Below are 15,279 nucleotides of genomic sequence, written 5' to 3'. Positions count from 1 at the left end.
TTTGTAGACGGCTTCTATACTGCAGGCTGACAGAATAAAACCAACAGGGGATGGAAAATGTGATAACACTCTATAAAAGAATAATAGAAAGTCAGTAAAATGTCCTTCCTGACTCCAAATGAATTCAACTTCCTCAGGAGGTAGAGTCGTTGCTGGCACTTTCTGAGGATGTCCTCGGTGTTGGAAGCAAATTTCAGGAGGTGATCAATGGTGGTCCCTAGATATTTATACTCTTCAACCAGCTCCACTGGCTGTCCATGAATGATAGTGGAGGCAGCGGTAACCAGCGCTCTCTGTTTGAGAAGGACACCACCACCTCCTTAGTTTTGGTCACATTCAGCTCCAGGCATGCAGTGTCACACCAATCCACAAACTTCTGCAGGACCTGCCCGTAGTGAACAGTAGGCCTGACAGAACAGACAGGAGCACAGTGTCATCAGCATATTTTACCATGTAACTGTCAGGCTGGATGGATCTACAGTCATCTGTGTAGAGAATGAAGAGTAGAGGAGACAACACGCAGCCCTGTGGGGTGCCAGTAGAGGTGTAAAGAAGGTCCAAGAGAGTGTTAACCAGAACTCTTTGTGATCTGTTAGTTAAGAAATCCAGGATCCATAGGATTATCTGATCATCCAGGTGAAAAAGAGAAGTGAGCTTGCCAGCCAGGATGTGAGGTCGCAGGGTGTTAAACGCTGAAGAGAAGTCAACAAACAGCACTCTAGCTGAAGAGTTTGGGATCTCCAGATGTCTGTGTACCATGTCTAAGAGGAATGTTTTTGCATCATCAACACTTCTCCCTTTCCGATACGCAAACTGAAGTGGATCTAACTGAGGGTGTAAGGCTCTGATAATGTGATGTTTCAAGATCCTCTCCATAGCCTTCATCGGTAAAGAGGTCAAAGCCACAGGTCGAAGATCATTGAGAGCCTTAACCCTGCTGGTCTTGGGGATGGGTATGACCGTAGAGTGTTTCCAGAGCTGGGGAACTGTGCTTGTATCCATGGAACTCTGGAACAAGGTCTGAAACACACCCCCTAGTTGCTGTGCACAGTTTCTGAGAACTCTGCTGCTGATGTGGTCTGGGCCAGGTGCACTTTTCTCCTTAGTCTGCTTAAGAGCTTTCACAACCTCCTGCATGGTAAATCTGAATCTGAATTCAGGGTTTAATTTAGATTTTATTTCCTGGAGCTGGACGTGATTATCAGACTCGAAACGAGTATAAAAAGAGTTGAGATCATCAGGCAGAGATGTCGGTGTGCTGCTCTCCACCTGAATTGACCTGCCACTAGGTGTTGCTATTGCTGTATTTGCTGAGGCCATGGTCTTCAAACCCAGCCAAGCAGATGCGAGGTTTCCCTCCGTGAACTTTTCCTCCACTTTATCTTTGTATTTTAATTTGGCCATTTTTATGGCTCGCTTGACCTCTCTATTGATTTCCTTTTTCTCATGTTCAGAACCAGTGAAGAAAATCTTTCTTTTCTTATTTAAGATTTCTTTCAGTTCTTTAGTGATCCACGGTTTATTGTTGGGAAAGATGGAAACTGTTTTGGATGGAATAATACTGTCGACACAGAATGAGATGTATGAGGAAACTGTGTCAACCTGCTCATCTATATTGCTGGATGTAGAAAGTAGGCTATTCCAGTCTGTAGATTCAAAGCATTCTTTTAGATTAGAGATGCCTTCCTCTGTCCATTGTTTGATATCTTTAACAGTCTTTTTAACTCTTTTGATCACTGGAATGTATGCTGGGGCGAGCAGAATAGCCAAATGATCAGCAGAGCCGGGGGGGAGAGGAAAAGCTCTGTAAGCATCCTGGACCGAACCATAACATTTGTCGAGGATCTTACCCATTCTGGTGGGGCACCTGATATATTGCTGATAGCCTTTCAGGGTCTTATCAACAAGACAGTGATTGAAGTCACCCAGAATAAATTTGGGAGAGTCTGGTGATAACTGTTCAATTTTGTTTAACACGGTAGAAATGTGTTTGGTTCTTGTAGAGGCATTAGCTTTTGGATGAATGTAGACCAGCATGATAAAAAGCTGAGGAAATTCTCTCGGAAGATAAAAAGGGCGAAGGGAAACGACCAAGAGTTCAATGTCTGTGGAACATAGCTGTTCCCTCACTACAATAGTGGAACACCACTGAGTGTTTATGTAGAGACATACTCCGCCGCCATGTTGTTTGCCTGTGAGCTCACGGCTCCGATCTAGGCGTATTGGGGGGCTAAAACCATCAATGTGTAGCGAATCATCACTAACATTCTCTTTTAACCATGTTTCAGTAAATGCAAGGATTGAAGCAGTCCTATATTCATGCATATGATTGACATTAGCTTGTAGCTCATCTATTTTGTTACAGAGAGAGCGCACGTTGGCCAAAATGATGGAAGGGAGGGCCCGCTGTTTAAGAGTCTCTCTTTTGAGTCTGGCTCTAACACCACCTTTCTTCCTTCCCCTTCTGGTTACCTTATTGTATGTAGGTCTTTGCTGGTTGGAGAAGTTTTTGCGAATGATTTCTTCTGGAAAGCAGTCCGTGTTTGTCATGATGTGGGTTTGTAATCCAAGTTGCACCAGCTGGTCTCTGTGGTAGATGAGGCGCGGTCCGTCAGGTAGCCGACTTCTAACAGCAGACACAATCTCATAAGAGATGAGGCAAAATGTCCCTACAATTGCCAGGATCCTCAGAATATCCATTCCAGAAGAAGTTGTAGTCCATAGTAAGGAGTCAGCGGAGTAAGAGGGATAAAAAGGGAAGCCAGGTAAGTAAAGAAAGCTTCAGCTAGTGCCTGAGCCAGGCTACATTTAGCATCCAGGAAGTCTCCAAAAACAACACATTTAAGGTGCCAAATGCGTATAAGATGTGTACAGGGAAACATCAAAAGAACTAAAACTTTTAAAAAAAGCTAATAAATATCCAGATAAGCCGATTAAAAAACCTATACTGCTGCAACTCAAGCTGACCAGTCGACCGCATGAGCAGCGACCACCTCCAGCCATGGGGAATAGTTGAAAAGAACGTATGTCACACTCTCAGGTGCTCTTCAGAATCAAATAAATGTAGAATATGAGGAAGAAGAACCGGTGATCTGAGGCACTCTGAGGTTTTCATTTATTAAACAAGGAAACACCGACGCGGGACCGGCGGCAGCGGGGGAGTCCCCGCCATGGCCACGGCGGAGCCGCACGCCCGATGTGTCGGACAAAGTTGAAATGTTGCTACACCCACACCTAACGTTCTTCTGATATGAAAATATTAAATTCATATTGTATGCGTACTTAAAACTTGAAACAACGTTCATAAAAGGCTGCAATCAAGCTCCAAAAAAACGGTAAAAATAAATCTTACATTCTTCATCATCACAGTGAGACTCAACAGGTGTAGAAGACAGTCCTGCCCCCGTGGTGTCAACAGGTGCCTGTGTGGCTGCAGATATGTCACACTGCATCTGGACACAACGATTCAAAAGTAAAATTAATTGGTTAAAGTTATGAGATACTGTATTGTGTGTGTAAACAGCTAGAGAGAGTCCGTCCATGGACCGTGCGTGGCAGGAGAGGCAGTTAGCTACAATTGTAACTCAAAAAGTTCCTTTGCCAAATTTATAAAATCTACATACCTCTGCTTTGGGCCCGTTTTTTTCTTCCTCCTTCCTTCGCTTTCGGAATGCTGATCCCGATTCCCGATGGCTTAGGTGTTCTTTTCATCGTAAAATATCAAAAGTTTAAACGTGACGACAACAGAATGTCCTTCTAGTCAGTGTTGGGATTAACGCGGTACAAAAGTAATTAATTACTGTAATGCATTGCTTTTTGCTGTAATGTGGTAATGTAAGGCATTACAGGGAAAGAAAATGGTAATATTTACTCGGTACAATTGTCAGTAACGCAGTAATTACAACGCATTTTTAAACCCAGAATCAAGATGTGGGTTTCTTAAAAATTAAAATTGCGGAAAGTCCAAAATAAAGATCCGGTATCTACATATATTACGTCATTTATGGACTCAGCTTTGCGGGCATTCTATGAGCAGAGAGGACGCAGCGGTAACGGCTCAAATACTCCAGTTGTGTCCTGCGCGCGGCCGCTGTTATATTCACAAAATCGCTCCACCAAAACAAAGTCATTCACTTGCGATCGTTCATATTCTCTGTACTTTCTGTACATTTCTGACGTGCTTTGCTACAGCTGAGTTCATAATCTGTGCCCTCGCTCGGTGATTTTGACTCATTGCTGCGGGAGCGCAGCGCATATTAAGGTTTTTTTTTTTAGCGTTCGGTAGATCCCTTTGGCTGATTAGAAATCTAGGAAACTGTTTTTCTGGAAGACGGTGAAAACATGCAGCATGCAGGAAGGTTAGAGAGACAAAGGGCCGGAAATTATTCAAATAAAGTCAAGAAAACAAAACAAAGTGCTTGAAAAGAAAAAAAGTAGGTAGATTTAGCCCCAATACACATTTTTACCAGTGAAAAGCAATAATATATAAGCATTTCATATTTATACATGTGATAGAATCAGATCACCCCAGAAGTCAGTCCCACATCCAGGGCCGTATCAAGGCATTTGGAGACCAAAGCAAAATAGGCTTGGAGCCCCCACCACCTCACTCCCTGCTCAGTTAACATAAGACGGCAGCGTGCTGAGAGTACAGATTGTTGTTGCTTTTATTTAATAAACAATCATTTTAAAGCACTGAGCGTCACATTACCAGATTCATATTGAAGTTGTTTTGGTGAAAGTAACTTAAAGTAATGCCAAAGTAGTGTAATGCCTTACATTTTAAAATCAGTAATATTGTAATGTAATCAATTACATTAAAATGAGGGTAACAAGTAATAAATAATGCATTACAGTTTTGAAGTAACTTGCCCAACACTGCTTCTAGTGCTGCCCACGCACGTGATCTACGGCACCCTTAACAGTCAAATGCGTCTGAGCGGTGGCCCAAGCAGGAGCTCGTCATGCCGCCAGATCATTAGAATTTAAATGTTGATGTTTTATTTTCATGTCATTTCAGAGGGGAATTTTGAGCATGTAGAGAGTGCATTTCATATTACAAACACAAATTTAATAAACCGTTTTTTTTTTTTTTGAAATTTTGCGCCCTATCCAACAGATGGCGCCCCAGGCGGCCGCCTGTGTCACCTGTCGCCAAAGCCGGCCCTGTCAGCCTGCATGAAAAACTCAGTGATCAATTATAATTAAAAAATTTTTTTTTTTTAGTCAGTCAACCACACCTTAAACTTAGGGCTTAAATATAAACAGAGTCCACAATTAGACATAAAAAGCAATTTTGCCTTTTTTTATCCTTAAACCATCAATGCTCATTCTAAAAATATTTCTGTACATGTGTCACACTGGGCTAGTTTATGCCTAAGGTACATGTGATTAAATGTATTCAAAATCTCAAATCTTCTCAACTTTAAGAAGAAAAAACAAAACATACATTTTAATGTATACAAACTCAAGTGTGAATTTTTACATGAGAAGTTAAAGAAAATATCTGGCTGAATCTCTTACCGACCAAACTTGGAAAATACTTTTCACCTGTGTTGAGTTCTCATGTGATGAATCAAGTTACTACTGGCAGTAAAACATTTACCACAAGTTTTACATGGATATGGCTTCTAACCTGTGTGAGTTCTCATGTGTTTAGTCAAGTTACTACTGGCAGTAAAACATTTACCACAAGTGTTACATGGATATGGCTTCTCACCTGTGTGAGTTCTCATGTGTGTAGTCAAAGTACTACTGGCAGTAAAACATTTACCACAAGTGTTACATGGATATGGCTTCTCACCTGAATGAGTTCTCATGTGTTTAGTCAAGACACTACTGTTAGTAAAACATTTACCACAAGTGTTACATGGATATGGCTTCTCACCTGTGTGAGTTCTCATGTGATAAGTCAAGTTACTACTGACAGTAAAACATTTACCACAAGTGTTACATGGATATGGCTTCTCACCTGTGTGAGTTCTCATGTGTTTAGTCAAGGTACTACTGGCAGTAAAACATTTACCACAAGTGTTACATGGATATCGTTTCTCACCTGTGTGAGTTCTCATGTGTGTAGTCAAGTCACTACTGGCAGTAAAACATTTACCACAAGTGTTACATGGATATCGTTTCTCACCTGTGTGAGTTCTCATGTGTGTAGTCAAGTCACTACTGGCAGTAAAACATTTACCACAAGTGTTACATGGATATGGCTTCTCACCTGTGTGAGATCTCATGTGTTTAGTCAAGGTATTACTGTTAGTAAAACATTTACCACAAGTTTTACATGGATATGGCTTCTCACCAGTGTGAGTTCTCATGTGACGAAATAAACAAGACTTGTGACTGAGAGATTTTCCACAGAGCTTACAATAAAATGGCCTCTCACCTATGTGAGCCCTCTTGTGCTTTTTTAGTGTCTGAACATCTACATTGTCTCTGTGATCTTCGCTTCGCAGACATCTTTTATTACGTGTCAGTTCTTCATTGCTGTTTGATTCTGAGTTTTCTTTCTTGCATCCACCCTGATCTTGGTTCTCTGCTTCTGTAGAATTCTGACTCAAGGGTTGCTTCCTGTTGGGTTCTGGATAATGGCAGTCTGTTTCGTTAGAAGGATAAGTCCCTACGAAGGTTACATGTTTTTGATTCAAAAGGAACTGCCCTTCATGCTGATGGATATAGAGTTCTGGCTGGTTCTCTGTGATCAGTAGATCTTCTGGTTCCTCCTGGTCCAAAATGGAGGTTGACTCTTGGTCAGAGAGCTGCTGGTCAGTCAGAACCTCTTCTTTTTCCCAGATATGATGCTGTGGAAGTTCTGGACAGGTAAAAAGAAAGTGAAGAATGTTGAGTAATGTGGCAATTAAAAATGTTCCAATGAAGGCAGGAAGTTCAGGGCTCTAGAACGGGATGATTCTGGTCACAAATGTGACTCCATTTCTCAATGGTGGACATAAATATCTACACTCAGGTTGCACCAGACAAAGAGTTAGAGAGATGCTGGTCTGTCAGAACCTTCTACTGTGGAAGCTCTGGACAGGTTAAAATAAAACTGGAAAACGTTGAGTGACGTAACAATTACAAAAAGAATATATATCTACATATGTTATATTCAATTCAATTCAAGTTTATTTATATAGCGCCAAATCACGACAAGAGTCGTCTCAAGGCACTTCACATAATAAACATTCCAATTCAGGTCAGTTCATTAAGCCAATCAGAAATAATGTTTCCTATATAAGGAACCCAGCAAATTGCATCAAGTCACTGACTAGTGTCAGTGACTATACAGCAATCCTCATACCAAGAAAGCATAAAGCGACAGTGGAGAGGAAAACTCCCTTTTAACAGGAAGAAACCTCCAGAGAATCCTGGCTCAGTATAAGCAGCCATCCTCCACGACTCACTGGGGATCGAGAAGACAGAGCAGACAGGCCAGACAGGCAGACAGAGCAGACACACACACACACACACACACACACACACACACACACACACACACACACACACACACACACACACACACACACACACACACACACACACACACACACACACACACACACACAGACGTAATGTGTCTACAGTTATATTATGATGTCTTAGTAAATATTCTATTTGGTGAAAGATAAACTTTATTGTATTTATCCTAGTGGATCTATAATTAAACGGATAAACTAGTATTAGCAAATCAAAAGTCAAGGAAACCAAAAAGTTATTATCAGGAGAGAGAGAATGTTTAAGTGGTTAGCAGCAGTGTGCTAGTCGATGGCCCCCTCCATGAGGCCACCACAGCTCAGCAGAACATCATTGTCGCTTCTTCTGGGGAGAAAAACACTTACAGAGAAAATAAAGTTAACAGCTGAAATTGCACAAAATAGTACAGTTAAAGAGCAGATTGTAGAATAAAGCAGTAGAGTGTGAAAAGTGGTCAGTGTATCCTCCAGCAGTCTAAGCCTATAGCAGCATAACTACAGAGATAACTCTGGATAATCTATCCTATTTAGATGTAGGCATGTTGGAGGCAGGGCAAGGGAGAGCCGTCGTAACAGACTGTACACTCCACCTCCATGTACTCCCGCACTTGTCCAGATTTAGGCTAACATCAGATTTTAACCATAGGCCCTATAAAATAAAAATGTTTTAAGCCTATTCTTAAAAGTAGACAAAATGTCTGCCTCACGGACTAAGGCTGGGAGCTGGTTCCACAGGAGAGGAGCCTGATAACTAAAAGATCTGCCTCCCATCCTAATTTTAGATATTCTTGGAACCACCAGTAGACCTGCGGTCTTAGAGCGAAGTGCTCGGTTAGGAACATATGGAACAATCAGATTCCTAATGTATGATGGACCTTGATTATTAAGAGCTTTATATGTGAGAAGAAGGATCTTAAAATCTATTCTGAATTTAACAGGTAGCCAATGTAGGGAAGCCAAGACAGGAGAGATATGATCTCTCTTTTTAATTCTCATCAGAACTCTAGCTGCAGCATTTTGGACAAGCTGAAGACTTTTAACTACATTCTGTGGACTTCCTGAGAGTAATGAAATACAGTAATCCAGTCTTGATGTAATAAATGCATGAACTAGTGTTTCAGCATCACTCCTGGAAAGTATGCTTCTAATCATAGCAATATTCCGAAGGTGGAAAAAATAAATCCTACAAACTTGTGAAACCTGGGATTTGAATGACATGTCCTGGTCAAAGATAACACCAAGGTTCCTTGCTTTGTTCGCGGAGATTAATGTAATGCCATTAAGGTCAGGCGATTGGCTAAGCAATTTCCTTTTCTGGATTTCTGGTCCAAAGATGAGAACTTCCGTCTTGTCTTGATTTAAAAGCAAAAAGTTTAGAGTCATCCAATTTTTTATGTCCTCAAGACAAGCCTGTAATGTACCCAACCGATTAGGTTCATCAGGGTTAATGGATAAATATAGCTGAGTATCGTCAGCATAACAGTGGAAGTTTATCCCATGCTATCTAATGATTTTACCAATTGGGAGCATATATATAGTAAAAAGAATTTGTCCAAGCACTGAACCCTGTGGTACTCCGCAAGTAACCCTGGAGTATGAAGACGATTTGTCATGTACGTTTACAAAATGAAATCTGTCAGACAGGTAGGATTTAAACCAGCCTAATGCTGTTCCTTTGATCCCTACAACATGTTCAAGTTCCCATGAAGTCATTGCTGCTGAGGGCTAAGGGAATAGATGGCTCAGAGCTATGATTCTGTGTAAGTTTAGCAACTGTACTGAAAAGAAATTTAGGATTATGCTTATTCTCCTCAATTAATGCTGAAAAATAAGCAGTTCTAGTTTGTTGAAGCTTATTTTTTATAAAGCACAATACTATTTTTCCAGGATAGGTAGGCCTCCTCATGGTACGTAGAGCGCCATGTTCTCTCCAATTTCCTAGATTTTTGTTTTAAGGCTCGTAAATGAGAGTTAAACCAGGGAGCAAACTTCCTGTCCCTAATTACCTTCTTTTTTAAAGGGGCTACATCATCTAATGCCACACGTAAAGAGGAATTAACATGATGAACTAAGGCATCAATTTGTGAGGGGCTAGAACTGAAAATATTGCCCTCTGTTACGTTCTTCTGAGATTCTGAGGACAGTAAAGATGGAACAGTTGATTTAAAAGACGCAACTGCGTTGTCAGATAGAGACCGACTATAGTGAAATTTACTTTCATGTCTCGAGAACTCAGTTATAAAAAACTCAAAGGTTATCAGAAAGTGGTCCGAGAGGACTGGATTATGTGGAAAGATCGTTATTTCCTCACACTCTATGCCATAAGTAAGAACAAGGTCCAATGTATGATGGCAGGAGTGGGTGGAGCTATGTATTCTTTGAGTGAAACCAATTGAGTCTAAGATATTACTAAAGGCTACATTGAGGCAATCATTTTCAATGTCCACATGAATGTTGAAATCCCCCACTACAATGACCTTATCAGTATTTAGCACCAAATCAGATAAAAAAAATCTGAGATCTGATCCAAAAACTCTGAGTAAGGGCCTGGTGGACGATATAAAACTACAAACAAGAGTGGTTTTACAGTTTTGCAATCTGGATTAGGAAAACTAAGAATAAGATGTTCAAACGAACTGTAACTATTAATCTGTAAGGGACTGATTAATAAGTCTGAATGAAAAATGGTTGCCACTCCTCCTCCTCGCCCTGTACTTCGAGCAATATGATGATTTAAATAATTTGAAGGAGTCGACTCATTTAAGCTAACACAGTCCACTTGCTGCAGCCAGGATTCTGTGAGAGAGAGCAGAGATCTGATTATCACAAATCAAGTCATTAACTAACAAAGTCTTAGAAAAAATGGATCTAATGTTCAACAACCCACATTTAATTTTTCTAGTTTTCTGCTCAGTTGAATTTGTTCTAATATTTATGAGATTTCCATGATTTGCTTTATTAAGCCTGATATTTAATCTGTGTGGTTTTGGCCGTGGGCAGGACACTGTCTCTATGGGGTAGTGGGTGGGTAACAGTACAGAAGCTGCAGAGGGGTGGGTTAAACTACGACTCTGCTTCCTGGTCTGGACCCTGGGTAGTCATGGAGGACTAATAAAACTGGCCATATTCCTAGAAAGAAGAGCTGCAACATCCAAAGAGGGATGGATGCATATATATATATATATATATATATACACACACATATATATATATACATATATATACACACACATATATATATACATATATATACACACACATATATATATATATATATACATATATATACACACATATATATATATATATATATATATATATATATGTATATAGTGTGTTACACTCCCGCCCGCACCCGCAGTGTGCATGTCCACTCCCGCCCGCAACCGCAAAACTCTGAGAAATTATTACCTCACAATAAAAGAGATGTATTGAGTTTGTGTCCTCAACATGTCATTTTATAGTCTATGGGATCTGCAACCCTCTCGGCTCTTCCATCCATCTGATGCGGCTCTCTGTGCTTGTAAAATAATGAATGGATATTTAAATAAAATCCTTTATATTTTACTGACTTAATTTTATATCTATGTTGATTCTAAATGTAAAGATTGTCTGCGTAAACCTGAACAGTTCCAATCCGGTCTTAAGACCGGGTTGACGGGTCAAGCATATGGGTAATCAAATCGGCGCTTCCTGAGTTGAAGAGGATGTGAGATTCTGGGACTCTCCTCAGACAGGCTCAGGGATGCGTCGCCACATTGGAGACAGGAACAAGCGCTATTCAGCCAAAGTTTAATAATCAGGGAAATTTTTCTAAGTGACAAGTCTCTGAGAGACAGGGTTTGGAAAACACTCGCTTCAGTGGGAGGAATCTTCCATGCGCTCTGGTTCTGCGATGTGCTCCAAGCCCCTCTCCACATCTTCAGCTTGCTGTGCACCTCTACGTGCTGACAGTGAGCTGCGCTGAGCTCAGTGTCCAGCTCAGATGTTCAGATGGGAATCTTTTCTTGGGCGATTTAGCTACATCTGCGTCAGTTTGTATGCATGCGTCGGGGTAATTCTTTCTATTCTTTCTCCGTCAAAATAAACAGTCAAATACGGGAACTATCCGGTCAACACAAGCCCTGCTTTTAACTGTTTTGTTTTCTTGTGAAAATTGTTGGAAAGAGATAAAATTGAACTTGATTACCACCAGAGCCGCGCACTGCGCCGTTATGATATCTCAGTGACCGTAAATGAGGGGAAAAACACATTGATCGGATCCTGCACATCTTTTAACACATTGGCCAGGTTTGACGCACTTTGTTTTCATTTAGTTTTTAACCCTTTAATGCCGATGCGTCACCATCACCGGTGACGCCTGGAGCATTTGATTTCAAATAACTCCTCGCTACTTAAACTATAAAATTCTTAAAAAATAATAATAAAGGAGCTACTGTGTGGTGCTTAAAGGGTTAATGAAGTCAAGGCCATTTCATATTATATTCTCCTCTCTAATCAGGCAGTGATCGGGGTCGCTATTCTAAGAGAGACCTGAATGAGAAATATTAACACAATCGCAGAAACTCCTCCAAATGTCTGACTTGCCTTTCTTTGTTTTTTGTGTCATAAAGACCTTGTTTCAGCTTCTTTTCAACATCAGTTGCCGACTCCATCATACTCATCCCGATCCCGCACTGTTACTTTTAGCCGACAGTTCCCGCCTGAAGCAAAGTTCACACCGCCCGCTCCCGCAAGATTTGTGTTGGGTCCCGCGGGACCCGGTGGGACCCAATCCCAACGCAGCCCTCTACTCCCATGTCAAATTGTGTCTTACGTGAAGAGTGAGACAAAGACAGGTTCAGAGGAATTTTCATGGATGTAAATTCAAATAGTCGGAGGACCCGACCCGGAGGGTTACTGGTAGGGCTGCACAACATTAGGAAACCTACGATATTCGATAACTGTGCTTAATATTGCGATATCGATATTACTCACGATAAATGAACAAATACTAAAGTATGCAGTGTTGATGTCATCTGGCGTGTGACGTCTACTCTGGGTTCAAAGCAAACAAAAACTAATGCATGAATTCCATTACAACATAACATTTTTACTGAAAAAATATGCAGCTGCACCTGCTACTGTATTAGCAGCAAAACAACAAAATGCATGCATGCAGTTTCTCAGTGACTTTAAAACATCACCTCCACCATAAAACTTTTTCTGATGCTCCAAATACAGAAAAACATCCCTTACCAGGGTTTTTTGAATAAAAAAATAAAAAAATCAGAAAAAAAGTTTAAGTGTTAAATAATAGTTAACATCACTTAAATGCAACAGCAAATTCTCTCCTTGCTACTGAACATTTTCTCCACTTATGTGGTTATGATATAAGGCTGTTGCTGTAATTGGGAAGTGATATGTTCTGGGCCAAACTAGGAGAAAATTAAGATTTTTTGAGGGATACACAATTGTCTACCTTTCAGAAGAGGAACTGGCAAAAAAAAACTACATGGAAAATATGTGAAAACATTTGGTTTTAACCCCAAATTGAACAAGTTTACCTAGATCTTAAAAAGCAGCTCAGATGATAAAACTGCAACTATGATTCTGATAACAAGCTAATTAATTGAACTAGCTCCTCTTAAGATAACCGGCTAGCAGAGCTTCTGACTGACAGTTTATGTGCAGCAGCAAATCAACTATCCTGATTAACAAGGTTATAAAAGCTCATAAATGAAATATCACTTTAATGTGTGGGGGAACTTTTCCAGGCCCTCTTTAGCAGGGTGGGACTGGGAGGAGAGTGCTGTAGCCTTTTAGCTGGAAGCTAACCGGAACCTGGGGCTAACACTAGAGACATGAAGGTGGGTTGGATCACCGGCACATGTCGGAGTCCGCCCGGTAAAAATGATTAACGACACCGAGCGGAGTCACGTTCACGTTTGAAAGCAGCGCTGAATCCAGAAACATCGGCACAAAGTGCGTTTGTTGCTCTGAGCCAGCATGACGAACAAGGGAAAAGCGCCGCAAACTCTGTTCGGGTGTTGCTTTCCAAAAGGGTCTATGTAGGGGGTGGGCGTATTACGTGAATGGAACCATCTGATTGGCCGCATTGACTACATTTGATTGATCAAATAATATTTTCGCGTAAAAAACAGAGCTGGTTTACAAAAAGTTGATGGATGGAAATGTTTGAACCAAACATTTATCGCTGTTTTTTCAGTGCTTTGTGATGGGCGTATCACACATCCTGTTATCGCGATGACGATAATTTTTCGATATATTGTGCATCCCTAGTTACCGGAGTCCCCACCCAGGAGCCAGGCCTGGGGTTGGGGTCCGTGAGCGAGCGCCTGATGGCCGGGCTTTCGCCCATGGGGCCCGGCCGGGCCCAGCCCGAACCGGATACATGGGCTCATCCAACTGTGGACCCACCACCCGCAGGAGGAACATGAAGGGTCCGGTACAGTGTGGATCGGGTGGTAGACGGAGGCAGGAGCCTTGGCGGTCCAATCCCCGGACAAGGAAACTGGTTTTTGGGACATGGAACATCACCTCGCTGGCGGGGAAGGAGCAGGAGCTTGTGACAGAGGTTGAGCGGTAATGGCTAGATATAGTCGGACTCACCTCGACACATAGCATTGGCTCTGGAACCCAAGTCCTTGAGAGGGGGGTGGACACTCTTCTTTGCTGGAGTTGCTCCGGGTGAGAGGCGGAGGGCTGGGATTGGCTTTTTGTTAGCCCCAGGACTCTCTGCCTGTGTGATGGGGTTTACCCCGGGGGAAGAGAGGGTTGCTTCCCAGCGCCTTTGGGTCGGGGAACGGGTCCTGACTGTTGTTTGTGCTTATGGGCCAAATATCAGATCAGAGTACCCACCCTTTTTGGAGTCCCTGGGACGAGTACTAGATAGTACCAGGGGACTCCATTGTCCTGCTGGGGGACTTCAACGCTCAGCTTGACCTGGAGGGGTGTGATTGGGAGGAACGGCCCACCTGATCTAAACTCGAGTGGTGTTTTGTTATTGGACTTCTGCGCAAGCTGCAGTTTGGCCATAATGAACACCATGTTTGAACATAAGGATGCCCATCGGTACACTTGGTACCAGGGCAGCCTAGGTCGCAGGTCGATGATAAACGTTGTAGTCGTATTCTCTGACCTGCGGCCATATGTTTTGGACACCTGAGGGAAGAGAGGAGCGGAGCTGTCAACTGATAACCGCCTGGTGGTGAGTTGGATCAGATGGCAGGGGAAGATGACGCGTAGACCTGGCACACCCAAATGCATAGTGAGGGTCTGCTGGGAACGCCTGGCAGAAGAACCTGTCAAGATGGGTCTTCAACTCCCACCTCCGGTAGAGCTTTGACCGCGTCCCGAGAGCAGTGGGGGACATTGACTCCAAGTGGGCCTTGTTCCACTCTGTGATTTTTGAGGCGGCTGTTGCTAGCTGTGGTCACAATGTGACTGGTGCCAGTCGTGGTGGCAACCCCCATACCCGCTGGTAGACACCAGAGTTTCGGGTAGCCGTCAGGCTGAAGAAGGAGGCTTACAGGGCGTGGCTGGTCTGTGGGTCTCCGGAAGCAGCAGACAGGTACCGGATAGTCAAGCAGGGTGCAGCAGTGGCAGTTGCCGAGGCAAAATCTCAGGCGTGGGAGGAGTTTGGTTAGGCCATGGAGAAAGACTATCGATCGGCTCCAAAGAGGTTCTGGCAAACTGTCCGGCGCCACAGGAGAGGAAGGCAGCAACTTGCTCACACGGTTTACAGTGGGGATGGAGAGCTGCTGACGTCAACTGGGGCTATAGTCGGACAGTGGAGGGAATA

General features: G+C 42.4%; 1 protein-coding gene across 2 annotated transcripts in view; it reads right to left on the bottom strand.

Moving 5' to 3' along the window:
- LOC129154107 (zinc finger protein 892-like) overlaps positions 1 to 15,279 on the bottom strand; it is a 338,014-nt gene that overhangs the window by 211,387 nt on the left and 111,348 nt on the right. Inside the window, exon 4 of one of the 2 annotated variants that reach the window (XM_070548459.1) lies at positions 5,155 to 6,817. The exons of the other annotated variant lie outside the window; for it this stretch is intronic. Coding sequence (XP_070404560.1) covers positions 5,631 to 6,817 — 1,187 coding nt within the window. The 3' untranslated portion in view covers positions 5,155 to 5,630. Of the gene's footprint in view, positions 1 to 5,154; positions 6,818 to 15,279 lie in introns of those variants that run through there. 2 annotated transcript variants of the gene reach the window in all.

Source organism: Nothobranchius furzeri, chromosome 2 (assembly GCF_043380555.1).
Source record: "Nothobranchius furzeri strain GRZ-AD chromosome 2, NfurGRZ-RIMD1, whole genome shotgun sequence".
In the NCBI taxonomy this organism is placed as follows: domain Eukaryota; kingdom Metazoa; phylum Chordata; class Actinopteri; order Cyprinodontiformes; family Nothobranchiidae; genus Nothobranchius; species Nothobranchius furzeri.
Note: the sequence above shows the minus strand (reverse complement) of the source record. Positions and strands in the feature narration are given on the sequence as shown.